Here is a 15265-nt window from a genome sequence, read left to right as displayed (position 1 = left end):
AATTTAAGTAAAACAAGTATCTATCTCATATCCAATTATAAGCCATACTATTTATTGTTTATCCCTTAATCAGTATCAAATTTCCCAAAAGATATTTAATATCAATTGTTCATTTACCTCTAGAACTCTACACACATCAATTTCTGCTTCTTTAAAAAGTAGAAGTTGAATACTTATATTAAATACATTTTTAAAACTCTTACCCCCAAAAAAAAAAAAATTTAAAAAAATAAATAAATAAAACTCTTACCCAAATTGCAAGTTTGGCCTTATTTCCATCCACTGAAATTGTTTTCACCTTAAAGTCAACACCTTGAAAAAAATGAAAATACTAGTAAGAATCTCAGTAAAATAATACTTTTAAAATCAACTACCAAGAAAACCAGAAAGCTGAAAATTCTAATTCTTAGAGTTATGGATGTGAAAATTTTAAAAAAAGTATCACTCAAGTTCAGCAGCTTAGGATTTAATCAGGATAAATGAAAACCAAATGCTAAATGCTTGCAGAATTCAAACACTCACCTATTTGTACTTGCTTGAAAAAAATTAAAAGTTTAATGAAAAAATAAAATTCAATGCAGTATGGTGATTAACAATGCACATTAAAAGCCAAGCCCTGGAATCCATGGTACTAATGTAGAGAAGACTACTGGGCTGATTCTGGATCAGGGCAATTTTCTAAGGGGCTCCAAAAGCATCTACACTGCATTATCAAGAGCCAATCTCCTAACTCAGATTCTGACTGTAGGCATCTTGGTAAAAATATAATAAAAAGTCCCCTATTCCTTGTCTTATGAATTCTTTGTTTTGTTTTTATCCGAAAAACCAGTATTCGTTCTATATGACTTTATCGATGATCACTTGCTACTGCATAATTGCAAAAGGAGAGTTTACACACAAAAACATCTGGGCCCAATCTGCTAAGAAACTTCCTAAGTCAAAGAGGAGTACTCAAAGTGCTATGAAAATCTTCTGTAAGTACTAACTTATGTAAAGAGAAGAGCTCCATAAAAAGACACATAAGGTTTTACCACAGCAGCCGCCCCCCCCAAACCCTCCCCCTTTCCAGGAAAAGGAGTTGACACACACCATCTGGCTTAAATGAACAGTAACTGCCCACATGTCTTTAAAGAGTATCAAAATTAACGTGCAGTCTACCCCACTGGCCAGAGGGAAAGCATTAGCTCAAGAAGCTTGGAAAGAAATTTTCAAAAGATCGTATTAGCTTGTCACAATTAATTCAGAACAGCACAACTAAGATGAACAGCACCCTCACTCATATACTACTTCCTAGAATACCTGTCACCAATATGGAGACATATTAGTAATTCCTGGATGATTTCTGGTGATCCACTACAAACACAAATTAGATAATAAAAATACACTTCAAAATATACATTACACCAGCTCTTTCTGTATACCAAAGATTAAAAAAAAAAAAAAAAAAAAGAAGTTTGGTGTTTTGGGCTCGGGTGATAAAGTTGCTGATAAAGCCAAACCTAGAATCATGGGCAATTAAAGGACAGTGACAATTACAGCCCAAGGAAAAACCGAAGTGTGAAGTTTCTTTGCAGTTAAACAAACAAAAAATCTCATATTAAAAAATCTTGTATTCACCATGTTTCTAGATAAAGAAGTATTATACTATGCCATTTATGAAAAAATATATAAAATTATTTCCATTTTATTCATATTGCTTTAAAAACAAAACCTGAGAAAACTCAAATGAGGGAAATGGCTCTGACTTGGTGCAGGTACTAAAATAAATTAAGGCCACTGGTAGACATTACAGAGAAACAACCTGTCATATATATTCTACAGCTAAATTCTCACAGTTTTTCAGAGAATAAAGAACGTTTTTCTCCCCTAATTACTCCAGACAACATGTCCAAGGGCAGACTGGCCTTTTTGCTAGCTACTGGCTAATTAATCTACCCAAGAAAAGAAACTCGTTGTTGCAGAATGTTTGTTTACTTTCCCTTTCCCAATCTCCTCTTTCTCTTTTACAGTTTCCTGTTTTTCATGTTAACTGACAATCTAATGACAGTCTCTGTCATATGTATAATTTATGTGTTAATAACAGTCTCAAAGTTACTTTTCTGAGATATTAAATGTGAAAGTCACAGATAACATCCTTAGGAAACAATGCCCACACAGGTAGCCTGAAAGGGTACCTCATCTGGACCCAGACCCTTCAAGTCCCCATTTCATCCTTCCTTGGTTCCTCTGTGGAATCTCATACTCAGATACTGAGCTCTTTAGCTTTCATATGCTCAAACTGCTTGCTTCTTCACCAAGTCTGGTGGTTCTGTTTTACAAGTGGCTCTTAATTTGCTTTTACTGGTGGCCATAGTGAGAATCTTTTTAATAAATTTGATTTTGCCAGCTTCTTACTAGATTTGATTAAACTATCTTTTCAACTTCCTCATGTGGATGACAAAAAGCTGATACCAAAAGCAGAATGTCTAGGCAAAAAACACTCTTGTGTTTCTCCTCTACTCTGTTACAACAATGAACATGTCTATGACCAGATATTGTGAGGGTTTTTCCTACAAGTAATTCTCTGACTCTGCAGGGACATCAATGTCCTACAATTCAATTCAGTCTGATAGCATCAGATCCCACAGGGTAAGGGCTAACTATAAGTCCTTATAAGTCTTTTAAGTCCTATAAGCCTGCTGCTTCCATTTCAGATGCCATCCCAAATCCAGGTTGTCACCTGTGCTTCCAACTATCTGGCTATAAATCAAAGGTTCCCACAATCCCATAATCCCCTCCCTTGATTGGATTAATCTGTGGCTCACAGAACTCAGGAAAACAGTTTAGTTACTAGACTGTCGTTTTATTATAAAAGGATATAACCCACATGGAAGAGATGGAGAGATGAGTAAGGCAAAATAAGGGGGAGTAGCACAAAGCTCCCATGCCCTCTCTAAGTGTGCCATCTTCCCAGAACTCCCATGTGTTTGCCAAAACAAAATTCTCATTAGCATTTTTAGGAAGGCTTTATTATTTAGGCATGATTGATTAAATCAGTATTGCTCTTCAGTGACAATAAAATCTCCAGTCCCCTCTCCCCTCCCCTCAGGTAGGGAAGAACACAGTAGGACCGAAAATCCCAACTCCCTCTCCAGGCAACCAGCCTCCACACTTAAAGGCTTTCCAGAAGTCACAGTATTAACATAAACTCAGCTGTGCTTGCAAGGGGCTTCTTAAAGAAAAACCAAAGACTGCTCCAATCAGTTAAGAAAATCAAAGAGTTATGGGGCGCCTGGGTGGCTCAGTCGGTTAAGCGGCCGACTTCGGCTCAGGTCATGATCTCGCGGTCCGTGAGTTCGAGCCCCACGTCGGGCTCTGTGCTGACAGCTCAGAGCCTGGAGCCTGTTTCAGATTCTGTGTCTCCCTCTCTCTGACCCTCCCCTGTTCATGCTCTGTCTCTCTCTGTCTCAAAAATAAAATAAACGTTAAAAAAATTTTTTTTAAAAAAAGAAAATCAAAGAGTTTTAAAAGCTCTGTGCCAGGAACCAAATATATATTTCTTACTATAAATCATAATGTTCACAGAAGAACTACCATTTTGGCTTTTTTCTTGTTGTTCATTTGGGCTTGCATTTTTAATTAAATACTTAATTCAGTTTTTTTTAAGGTAATCTTTTTTTTTAGGCACACCTCTGTATCAATGGAATCGCCTGCCTTGTCAAAAGGAGAAAAAGCAATCAACAGAAACTGACTCAGAAGCAACAAAGTTGTTAGAATTAGCAAACAGGAAACTAAAAACTATTTTAACTGTATAGCACATGTTGAAAAAGTTAAGTAGACATGAGAGATTAAAAAGACCCACCAAATCGGGGTGTCTGGGTGGCTCAGTCAGTTAAGCTGTTCTCACGGTTTTTGAGTTGGAGCCCTGTATTAGGCTCTCTGCTGTCAGCACAGAGCCCACTTCAGATCCTCTGTCCCTCTCTCTCTGTGCCCCTCCCCTGCCCATACAATCTCTCTCTCCTTTTCTCAAAAATAAACATTAGAAAAATAAATAAATAAAAGTAAAATAAAAAGTCTCAAATCAAACATCTAGAGATGAAATGACAATGTCTGAGATGTAAAATACATGGGATAGATTAACAAAAATTCAACACTGTAGAAGAAAACATAAGTGAATATGAAGACACAGCAACAGAAACTATCCAAAAGGATACACAGGGAAAAGACAATTCAAAGAAAATGAGAAGGCATCAGTGATCCGTGAGATAATTTCAATAAGCAGGCAACTATAGTGGACAAGTAAGAAAGTAGAAAGTCAAAAGACAGATCTGAAAAAATAATGGTCCTATATATTTCACAATTAATAAAAAGTATAAACCCACAGATCAAAAAAGCTCAATGAACCCCAAGCACAGAAACATGAAGAAAACTATACTAAGGGACATCATAACAAACTGCTCAAAGCGAAATAGGAAGCATTTCAAATGAACATTTTGAGTGAAAAGAAAAACATACATCAAAATTTTGTGGGATGTCATTAAAGCAACACTTACAGGAAAACTTATTAGCACTAAATCACTATATGAGAAAAGAAAAAATTATTTTACATGAGTGACCTCAGCTTCCAAATTAAGGCAATTTAAAAAGCAAATAAAATAGAAAATAAACAGAAGAGTGGAAATAGTAAAGTTCAAATCAGAAACTGATAAAATCAAACCTGCAAAACAGTTTTTTCTTAAAAAAATCAATGAAACAAGGGGCACCTGGGTGGCTCAGTAGGTTAAGCATCCAACTTTGGCTCAAGTCATGAACTCACAGTTTGTCAGTTCAAGCTCCTTGTGGGGCTCTGTGCTGACACCTGGGAGCCTGGAGCCTGCTTCAGATTCTGTGTCTCCCTCTCTCTCTGCCCCTCCCCTGCTCACAATCAATCACTATCTCTCTCTCTCTCTCTCTCTCAAAAATAAAGATTAAAAAAACATTTATTTTTAAATCAATGAAACCAAAAGTTGGTTTTATAAGGAAAAATCAATAAATATAAATTCTAGGCCAAAGTAATCAGGAGAAACAAAGACAAAAATTACCATTAAAAAGAATGATATCACATGACTATAGATCGTACAGAGGTTAACAGGATACTGAGGGAATGTTATAAACAAGTTCATGCCAATAAACCTGACAATTCAGATGAGATGTCAATTTCCTTGAAAGATTAAAACTACCAGAACTGACTCAAAAAGAAATAGATCATAACAAAATACCTAAAATATCACTACAAAAAATTAACTAAACCCAAAAGAAGACAGTGCTGGAGGAAATAAAGGACAAAAACTCTATATAAAGACACACAGAGAACAAATAGCAAAATGTCAGTAGTAAATCCTTCCTTATCGGTAATTATGTTAAAGGAAGAGATTATCAAAATTTATATATATAAATATTATCTAAATACACAAATAAATATATTTAAAAGATCCAACTATATGCTGTCTACAAGAAATTCACTTTCAAGCTAGAGACACATTTAAGGTGAAAGTAAAAGGACAGAAAATGATATTCCATGCAAACAGTAACCAAGAAACAATAGGAGTAGCTTTAATAATATTAGACAAAATAGAATTTAAGTCAAAAACTATTACAAAAGACAAAGGACAAAATATATTGATAAAAAGGTCAACTCATCAAGAAGATGTAACAATTATAAACATATGCACCAAAGAAAAGATCCCAATATATATAAAGCAAACATTCACATAATTGAAGGAAGAAATACAGCATTAGTTGGAGGGTTTGTTTTTTTTTTTTTTTCTTTTTACTATTTTAATGTGATTTATTTTGGAAAGAGAGACAGAGCATGAGTGGGGCAAGGTCAGAGAGAGGGGGAGACAAAGAAGCTGAAGCAGGCTCCAGGCTCGGAGCTGTCAGCACAAAGCCCGACACAGGACTCGAACCCACAAACTGCCAAGATCACAACCTGAGCTAACATCGATGCTTAACTGACTGAGCCACTCAGGCACCCCTACTTGGAGATTTTAATACACCACTTTCAATAATGGATACAACAATCAGATAGATGACCAATCAGAAATAGAGCATTTGAATGACAATACAAACCAGTAAGAACCAATAGAACATTCTACTCAACAACATGAGAAGAAACAGTTTTGGGGGCACCTGGTTCAGTCGGTTATGAGTCTGATTCTTGATTTCAACTCAGGTCATGATCTCACAGTTTGTCAGATCAAACCCCACATCGGGCCCTCTGCAGAGCCTGCTCCAGGATTCTCTGTCTCCTCTCTCTGTCCCTCCCCTATTCTCATCTCTCTCTCTGTCTCAAAATAAATAAACATAAAAAAATAAAAAATAAAAGAATAAATAGCTTTCTCAAGTGCACATGAAACCCTGTCCAGGACAGACTATATGTTGTCTACAAGTATTATTAATACATTGTAAAGACTAAAATCATATGAAGTATTCTCATCACAATGGAATAAAACTAGAAATTAGTAACAGAAAGAAAACTAGAAAGTTCACACACATGTGCAAATTAAATAACACCCTTTAAACAACAACCAAAAGGTCAAAGAAGAAATCAAAAGGGAAATTAGAGCATACTTTCATACAAATGAAAACACAATATACCAAAACTTATGACATGTAGCAAAAGCAGTGCTAAGAGAGAAATTTATAGCTATAATACATACATTATAAGAAAATAATTATCTCAAATCAATAACCTAATTTTATACTTTGAAGAACTAGAAAAGAAGAGCAAACTACAGAAAGAAGGAACTAATGAAGATCAGAACCAAGATAAAGGATATGGGGAACTGATACACAATAGACACAATCAATGACCAAGGGTTGGTTTTTTTAAAAGATCAACAAAACGGACAAGCTTTTAATTAGACAAAGAAAAAACAAAAGATTCCAATTACAAAACTCAGATATGAAAGTGGGGACATTACTAATTTTACAGGAAAAAAAAGGCTATTAAGAGAATACTATGGACAATTATATACAACCTAGGTGAAATGAACAAATTCCTGAAAACACACAATTGACAAAACTGACTTTAAAGAAAATCTGAAGAGACCCATAACTAATAGAGATAGAATTAGTAATCAAAAACCTCCCAACAACAACAACAAAAAAAGGCCAGGACCAGATGGCTTCACTGATAAATTCCACCAAATATTTAAAGAGTTAACACCAATCCTCCTCACTTTTCCAAAAACTGAAAAGAACCCTTCCAAACTCATTCTATAAGGTTAGCATTATTCTGATACCAAAGTCACAGAAAGATGCCACAAGTGAAGAAAACTACAGACCAGTATCCCAGAGGAATATTGATGCAAAAATCCTCAACACAGTACTAGCAAACTTAATTCAGCAGCCTATTCAAAGCATTACACACCATGATAAAGTGAGTTTATTTCTATAATACAAGATTGGTAGAATATAAGCAAATCAAATTAGTATATCCCATTATAGAATGAAGGGGGGAAAAAACACATGATTATCTCAATTCATGACGAAAATGGATTTTTACAAAACTCAACATCCTTTTATGATAAAAACACTCAACAAACCAGAAACAGAAAAAAATTTCCCTAACATGCTAGAGGCTATATAAACTCATAGCTGGGGTGCCTGGGTGGCTCAATCAATTAAGTGTCTAACTTCAGCTCAGGTCATGATCTTGAGGTTTGTGTGTGAGCCCCTCATCGGGCTCTGTGCTGATTGTGCAGAGTATGCTTGAGATATATTCATGTTCTCTCTCTCTAGTCTGCTTGGGATATATTCATATTCTCTCTCTTTCTTTCCGCCCCCTCCTCCCTCCCGCCCTACTTGTGCACTCTCTCTTTCTCCAAATAAACTTAAAAAACAAAAAAACAAAAAACCTCACAGCTAACATTATACTCACTGGTGAAGGACTGACAGCTTTTCCCCTCAGATCAGAACACCATCTACCCCCACCACTTCTTTAATACACAGTTTTGGAAATCCTGGTCAGAGCAAATAGGCAAGGAAAGAATATAAAAGGCACCCATATTGGAAGAAGTAAAATTATTTCTGTTCACAAATGATATGTTCTTGTATGTAGAAAATCCTAATCCTATACACACACACACCCCCCAAACAAAAAAAAATCTGTTAGAATAAATGAATTCAGCAAAGTTGCAGGATACTAGATCAACATGCAAAAATTAGTGGCATTTCTATACACTAGCAATGAAGAATCTAAAAAGAAAATTTTTAAAAACCATTCCATTTACAATAGCACCAAAAAGAAAATACTTAGGAATAAATTTAACCCAAGAGTTTTAAGACTCACACACTGAAAACTACAAAACACTACTGGAAGAAATTAAAGAAACGAGTAAGTAGTCGAATGTAAAATGGTACAGTCACTGTGAAAAACAGTTTGATGTTTCCTCAAAAAGCTAACAATAGAATTACCACATCATGCAGCAATTCCACTCTTTGGGCATAAAGAACTGACAGCAGGAGCTCAGATACTTGCACAACAATATTTACAGCAGTATTATTCACAACAGAAGGCTGTGGCAATTCGAGTGTCCATGAACAGATGAACAGATAAACAAAATGTGGTTTATACATACCATGGAACATTATTCAGTCATAAAATAGAATGAAATTCTGATACATTAAGCTATAAGATGGAATGAAATTCTGATATATGCTTCAAAATGGATGAACTTTACATACATTATGCTAAGTGAAATAGGCTACTCACAAAAGGACAGATAGTGTATAATTCTACCTATATGAGGGACCTAGAATAGACAAGTTCATAAGGATAGAAGGCAAATAAAGGTTACTGCAGACTGAAGGGGAAGTGGAGTGAGAGCTTTAACTGGCAAAGTTTAACTGGCAAAGAGTTCCTAGTGTTCCTAGTGTTCCTAATGAAAAAGTTCTGAAAATGGATAGTCGTGATGGTTGCAAACAATACAAATGTACTTAATGCTACTGAATTGTAAACTTAAAAATGGTTAAAATGGTCAATTTTGTGTTATGTACAGTTTACCACAATGAAAAATAAAATAGATAACTGAAGAGCCCTGAATCTATTTAAGAAATTGAATCTATAGTTACAAACCTTTCCACAAAAAAATATCAGGGCCAGAGTGAATTCTACTGAACATTTAAATAATAATCCATTCTAAACAAACTCCTCCAGGAAACTGAGGAAGAGTGAATACTTTCTTAGTCACTCTATGAGTTGTGCCTTACCCTGATTCCAAAACCAAAGACATTAAAGTTAAAAAACTATAGGGGCACCTAGGTGGCTCAGGAGGTTGAGTATCCAACTCTTGATTTCGACTCAGCTCATGATCCCAGGGTCATGGGATAGAGTCCCATGTTGGGTTCTGTGCGGAGCATGGAGCCTGCTTAAGATTCTCTCTCTCCCTCTGCCCCTCTCCTCCACTCATGGGTTCTCTCTCTCTCTCAAATAAAAATATTTATATATACATATATGTAATTAGAAACTATAGATTAATATCCCTTATGACTAGAGATGAAAATCCTAAATAAAATTTTATCATAACTAATACAAATATGTATAAAAGAAAAACACATCACATAACCAAGTGGGGTTATCTTAGGAACAAAAGGTTGATTTAACACTGAAAAAAGCAATGTGGACTTTACTACATTAAACTAAAAAAGAAACTTCATATGATCATCTCAACAAATGCAGAAAATGTACTTAACAAAATTCAACATGCATTCCTGATAAAACCTCTCAGTAAACTAGAAACAGAAAGGAAATCCTCTCAACCTGATAAAGGGCATCTATGAAAAAAAAACCTAACATCTCACTTAATAGTAAAAGACTTAATGTTTTCCCCTTTATACCAGGAATAAAAGAAGGATATCAACCCTCATCACTTCTCTCAACTTTTTTTTTTTTTTTTTTTTTTAGCCAGGGCAATAAGAAATAAAAAAGTCATCCAGATGGGAAAGAAAAAGATGTAGAAATTCAATGGAATATACGGGATTAAAAAAAAAAAATGTTCCTAGAACTATTAAGCAAGTTTAGCAAGGTTGGAAGATACAAACTAAACATTTTTAAAAAGTATTGTATTTCTACATATTAGCAATTAGCAAAGGATTTTTTTTAATTTTAATACCATCTTTTAATAAAAATCTATTAAATATTTAGGGCTAAATCTGACAAAAGATGTAAAAAACATGTAACCACTCTGAAATTTTAAAAGACCTAAATGAACGGAGACATTTAATTTGTTCTCTGATCATAAGACTCAATATTGTTAAAAGGTTAATTCTCCCCAAATTGATCTATATAGATTCAATTGCAATCCCTACAAAAATCCTGGCAAGCTTTTGTTTGTAAATCAACTATCTAATTATAAAAATTAATTGGGAAATGCAAAGAAACCAGAATAACCAAAATAATTTTGAAAAAAGTACAAAATTGGTAGACCAACAATATATGACTTCTAGATCTATTATAAAGCTTCAGAAATCAAGATAGTAAGGCACTGACATAAAGACAAATAAATTAATGAGACAGAGTCCAGAAACAGACTCACACATATATAAACAACTGATATTTTTACAAAGGTCCAAAAGCTATGCAGTACAGAAGGGACAGTCTTTTCAACAAATGATTTTAGAACATATACACAATAGGGCAGGTGAGGGGAGGAGGAAAAAGAACTTTGATTCATATATGTTTTATACTGTACCCAAAAATTAAATCAAAATGAAGCACAGACCTAAAGTAGCACATAAAACTGTAAAACATCTAGAGGAAAACATAGGGAGAAAATCATTCCAACCCTCTGTTAAGCAAAAGGGTACAACACTGAAACCATCATTTTTTTTTTGAGGGGGCAGGCGGCTCACAAGTGCACACACCTGGGGCAGAGGGAGAGAGAGGGAGACAGAGAGGGATGGAGGGAGGCTCTATGCCCAGTGCAGAGCCAGACACAGGGCTCAATATCATGACCATGAGACCATGACCTTAGCCAAAATCAAGAGTGGGACCCTTAACTGACTGAGCCACCCAGGTGCCCCTGAAACCACTACTGATAAGAAAAAATTGACAAACTGAATTTCATCAAATTACGAATTTCTGCTTTTAGAAATTTGTTAAGAGAATGACAAGAGGAGCCACAGACTAAGAAAATATCTGCAAAGCACATATCATGTAATAAGGGACTTACATACAGAATAAAGAACTCTCAAAACTCAACAATAAGGAAAAAAAATTTAAAAATGAACAAAAGATTTACACACTTCACACACACACTCAAAATACAGATAGCTAGCTAGCAAATATGAACTTTAAAGACACTCAACATCATTTATCAGTAGGCAATGCAAATTAAACTACAATGAGATTACCAAGACGTACATATTGGAATGGTTAAAACTTTTAAATCTGATTGCTAAGTGTAAAAGGGGAGGATGCAGAGAACAGGAACTTCCATACACTACTAGTGGGAATGTAAAATGATGCAATCACTCTATTAAAAAATGGATGAAAGTTAAACATGCATTTACCGTATGATCCAGCAATCCTATTACTGGTCTATTTACTCTAAGGTTATAAAAATTAATATTTATATAAAATCCTGTACCTGAATGTTTATAACAGGTCTATTCATAACCATCAAAAACTGGAAACAATCCAGTGTCCTATAATAAGTGGATGGATAAATCAACTCTGCAACATCCATGCAATGGAATACAACCCAGCAATAAAAAGAAACAAATGACGGGGTGCCTGGGTGGCTCAGTCGGTTAAGCATCCAACTTCAACTCAGGTCATGATCTCATGGTTCGTGAGTTTGAGCCCGCGTTGGGCTCTGTGCTGACAGCTCAGAGCCTGGAGCCTGCTTCGGATTCTGTGTCTCCCTCTCTCCCTGCCCCTCCCCCACTCATGCTCTGTCTTTCTCTCTCTCAAAAATAAACAAACATTAAAAAAAAAAAAGAAACAAATGACTGATGTGCAACAGCTTGGATATAGTTCAAAGGTACTATGTTAAGTGAAAAAAGTCTAAAAAGTTTGCATAATATATTCCATTTACATGACATTCTCAAAAAGATAAAATTATAGTGATGAAGACTGAGCAGGGGCAGTCTTCAGGGGCTAGAGGCAAGGAAAAAATAAGACTGAAAAGGCAATAGGTAGTTTTTTGGGGGGATGATGAAACTGCTTAATATCTTGACTGTGGTAATAGTTAAATGACTATACAAATTTGTATAATACACGTTAAAATTCAAAAAACCTGTATCCCCAAAAAAGTCAATATTACTGGGGTATAACTTTTAAAAAACATATGCTAGTAACAGAACATATCAAAAATATTTTCTGAAAGAATAAATTATCAGAGAACATGTATTATTTCTGCTCCTTTCCTATTTAAGATTTACTTTGGTGCTAAGTCTAAGACTGATTTTGTAAAATTTTTCCATGGGCTTTTAAAGTAATGACTTCTTCACTTAAAAGATTTGTCAGTTAAGGGGTGCTTGGCTGACTTTCAGTACAGCATACAACTCTTGATCTTGGGGTTGCAAGTGCAAGCTTCATGTTGGGTGTAGAAATTACTTAAAATCTTTAAAAAAAAAGATTTGTTGATTGTGTTATGCTATTTCCCTATGGCCGCATTTGTGTCTTTTGGATTTATTTATGAAAAAGATATAACAAATCTCCTAATATAACTGTATTCTCATCATATTATTCCCTTGTGTTTTGAATTGGTTTTGGTTATATATATACACGTATATATATATATATATATACGTGTATATATATATATGTGTGTGTGTATATATATATATACATATACACATATATATGTGTATATGTATATATATATCATCTATGGTGCCTACTGTTTAAGACTGTTATAACTACACTGTTAATTAATTGGGCCTTTCATTATTGTAACTGTCCTATTTCATTATGTTCAGTGCATTAACCTTAAATTCTACTTTAAATTACCTTATAGTACTGCCTCTGCTTTTGTATTGTTTACATTTGCCTGGCCCATCCCTTTATTTTCAACCTTTCATTATTTAAGTACTCCTCAATTCCATTTGACAATATAAATTCTTAGGAGGCCTGGATCTATTCACATTTAATTAACTGATATATTTTAATTCTATTGCTTCCTTCTCATGTTTAACATTTTTGGCATTCTGCTCAAACCTGTGTTTGATCCTTTTTATTTCTGTATTACTATGCTGTGATTAAAAGATTACCAAGTTAGAAGTTAGGAGGCTGGGTTCAGTCTCAGCTCTCTTACTGAGGTCTAGAAGGTGACGTCTAGATAGGCAGGAGGTTAATCTCTTTAAGTCAATTTCCCCCTTCTCATCAAGGAATATAAAACTTGCTGCTTTACCTGGGTTTTAGTTTTTTGGTGGGAGGGAGGGTGGAGAACATCAGGGGAAGGGGACATCAAGAGGGATACTATAAGAGCTTTAAGGATCCAATGGGGAACAAGATTATAAGGACCTAGATCTCCAAATCTGAGTTTACAAACAACTTTAAAAGTATCAACAATGAAACGAGGGAAGTGCTCTGCTACCCAGAGGATAGAGTAAATATGTTTTAAGAGTTAAGAAAGAGTGGAAGCTAGGGGTGAGAAATGAAGATGTACAAAACCTCATGAAGATTAAAGTCTGGGAGATGAAGAATAACCTGGGAGGCCAGGGGTTTTTGTGATGACTACTCAGAGAGGGACAAACAATAATGGTTTTAGGGCAAAAAGCAATAGCAAGTTTAAAAATGTTTGAGAGGAAAGCGGGGGCGGGGGGGGGGGGGGTGTGGAGGAAGGTCTTCTGAGAGAAGTAGGCTGAATTCCAAGACCCCAACTTGACTCCTGCTGATGGACAGGAAGCTGGTAGAGGGTTGGATGGTCTTACTCCAAATGAATATCATTACCCAATAAATAAGAAATAAAGTGACAACAAAATAGCCTGGGAATTAGGAAACACATCCCTAAATCAAAGATTTCAAATGTTTGGGGCACCTGGGTGGCTCAATCAGTTAAGCATCCGACTCTTGATCTTAGCTCAGGTCCTGATCTCGGGGTCATGAGTTCAAACAATGCAGTAGGCTCTGTACTGGGCGTGAAGCCTACTTAAAAAATAAAAATAAAAATAAAAAAATTCAAATGTTCAAAGAAAGCTAAACTGAAAATTCAGACTATCTAGTGTACAATGAAAAAGTACTAGACACCCTACTAAAACCTATGGGGCACAGCAAACTTGTTCTTCAAGAATATCTTTGTTAAATAAGGACTGAAAAGAAGGCAACTTAATACTCATCATAAGAAACTAACAAAATAAACCAAAAGAAAAGTAGGAAAAAAATGAAGCAATTTCTCAAACAATTAAATAAATATGTTACTAAGAAAAGACAGACTACAAAAACATCCAAGTTTAGAAATGAAGGAAAAGCATAAACAATTAAGATAAGTTGGGAGGCTTTCCCAGTTCCACTCCCAAGGCTGTCCTAAGAAATAGAACCCCGGAAGAGGTTAGAATGGTAAAGAAGGGAGAAGGATCAGAATGACTCACAGGTAAAATGTAACCTCTACAGAACAGATAGTTCCAATATTGAAGCTAATAAAGACAATTTTAAAAGATAGAAAACCCTTTCATTTTATAAACCAGTACAACTTTAATATAAAATCCTGTTTTTAAAAAAATAAAGACTATCTTGTGTACAAAAACAGACGTAAAACTCCTAAACTATTAGTCAACATAATCCAGAAATATGTCAAAAATATGAGCGAAGACCTATCTAGGAAAGCAAGGACGCTTCCGTATTAAAAAGTCTATCAACCATTAATCAGTGCTGACAAGGCATATGAAAAAAGTCATACTCTCTCCTAATAAAACCCTTAGTAAAAGAGGAAAAAAAATTATTTACATATGATGAAGACCATTTGTCATTATTCTAAATACAGAAATTCTAGAGCCCTTTTTATTGCTTTACTCCAATTAAAATGTTTAACTGAATCAAATTACATGAAACAGAATAGTTACATTTTTCTTCTAACTACCGAATATTTCCAAATAATTTAACAGGTTTGTGTTATGGCATTAAACAAGATATATAAAGTCACCATTTTAAATAAATTGTCATTTTGTTAAGTCAGCCCAAACCATAAGGTAACTTGTGGATGGAACAGATTTGGCCGCTTGTCCTTAGAAGCCAAACACAGGTAATATGAGGGCACACTCATTAATATTTTTAAAAGCTTAACAAGGGAGTAATAAG

At 34.9% G+C, this 15265-nt stretch overlaps 1 protein-coding gene across 1 annotated transcript in view; it reads right to left on the bottom strand.

Moving 5' to 3' along the window:
- RAB18 (RAB18, member RAS oncogene family) overlaps nt 1–15265 on the bottom strand; it is a 37247-nt gene that overhangs the window by 11721 nt on the left and 10261 nt on the right. The window contains exon 3 of the mRNA XM_060659097.2: nt 251–312. Within this exon, the coding sequence (XP_060515080.1) occupies nt 251–312 (62 nt within the window). The remainder of the gene's footprint in view (nt 1–250; nt 313–15265) is intronic.

The sequence above is a fragment of the Panthera onca genome, chromosome B4, assembly GCF_046562875.1.
Source record: "Panthera onca isolate mPanOnc1 chromosome B4, mPanOnc1 haplotype 2, whole genome shotgun sequence".
In the NCBI taxonomy this organism is placed as follows: domain Eukaryota; kingdom Metazoa; phylum Chordata; class Mammalia; order Carnivora; family Felidae; genus Panthera; species Panthera onca.
The sequence above is the reverse complement of the archived record's forward strand: the minus strand, read 5'-3'. Positions and strand labels throughout refer to the sequence as shown.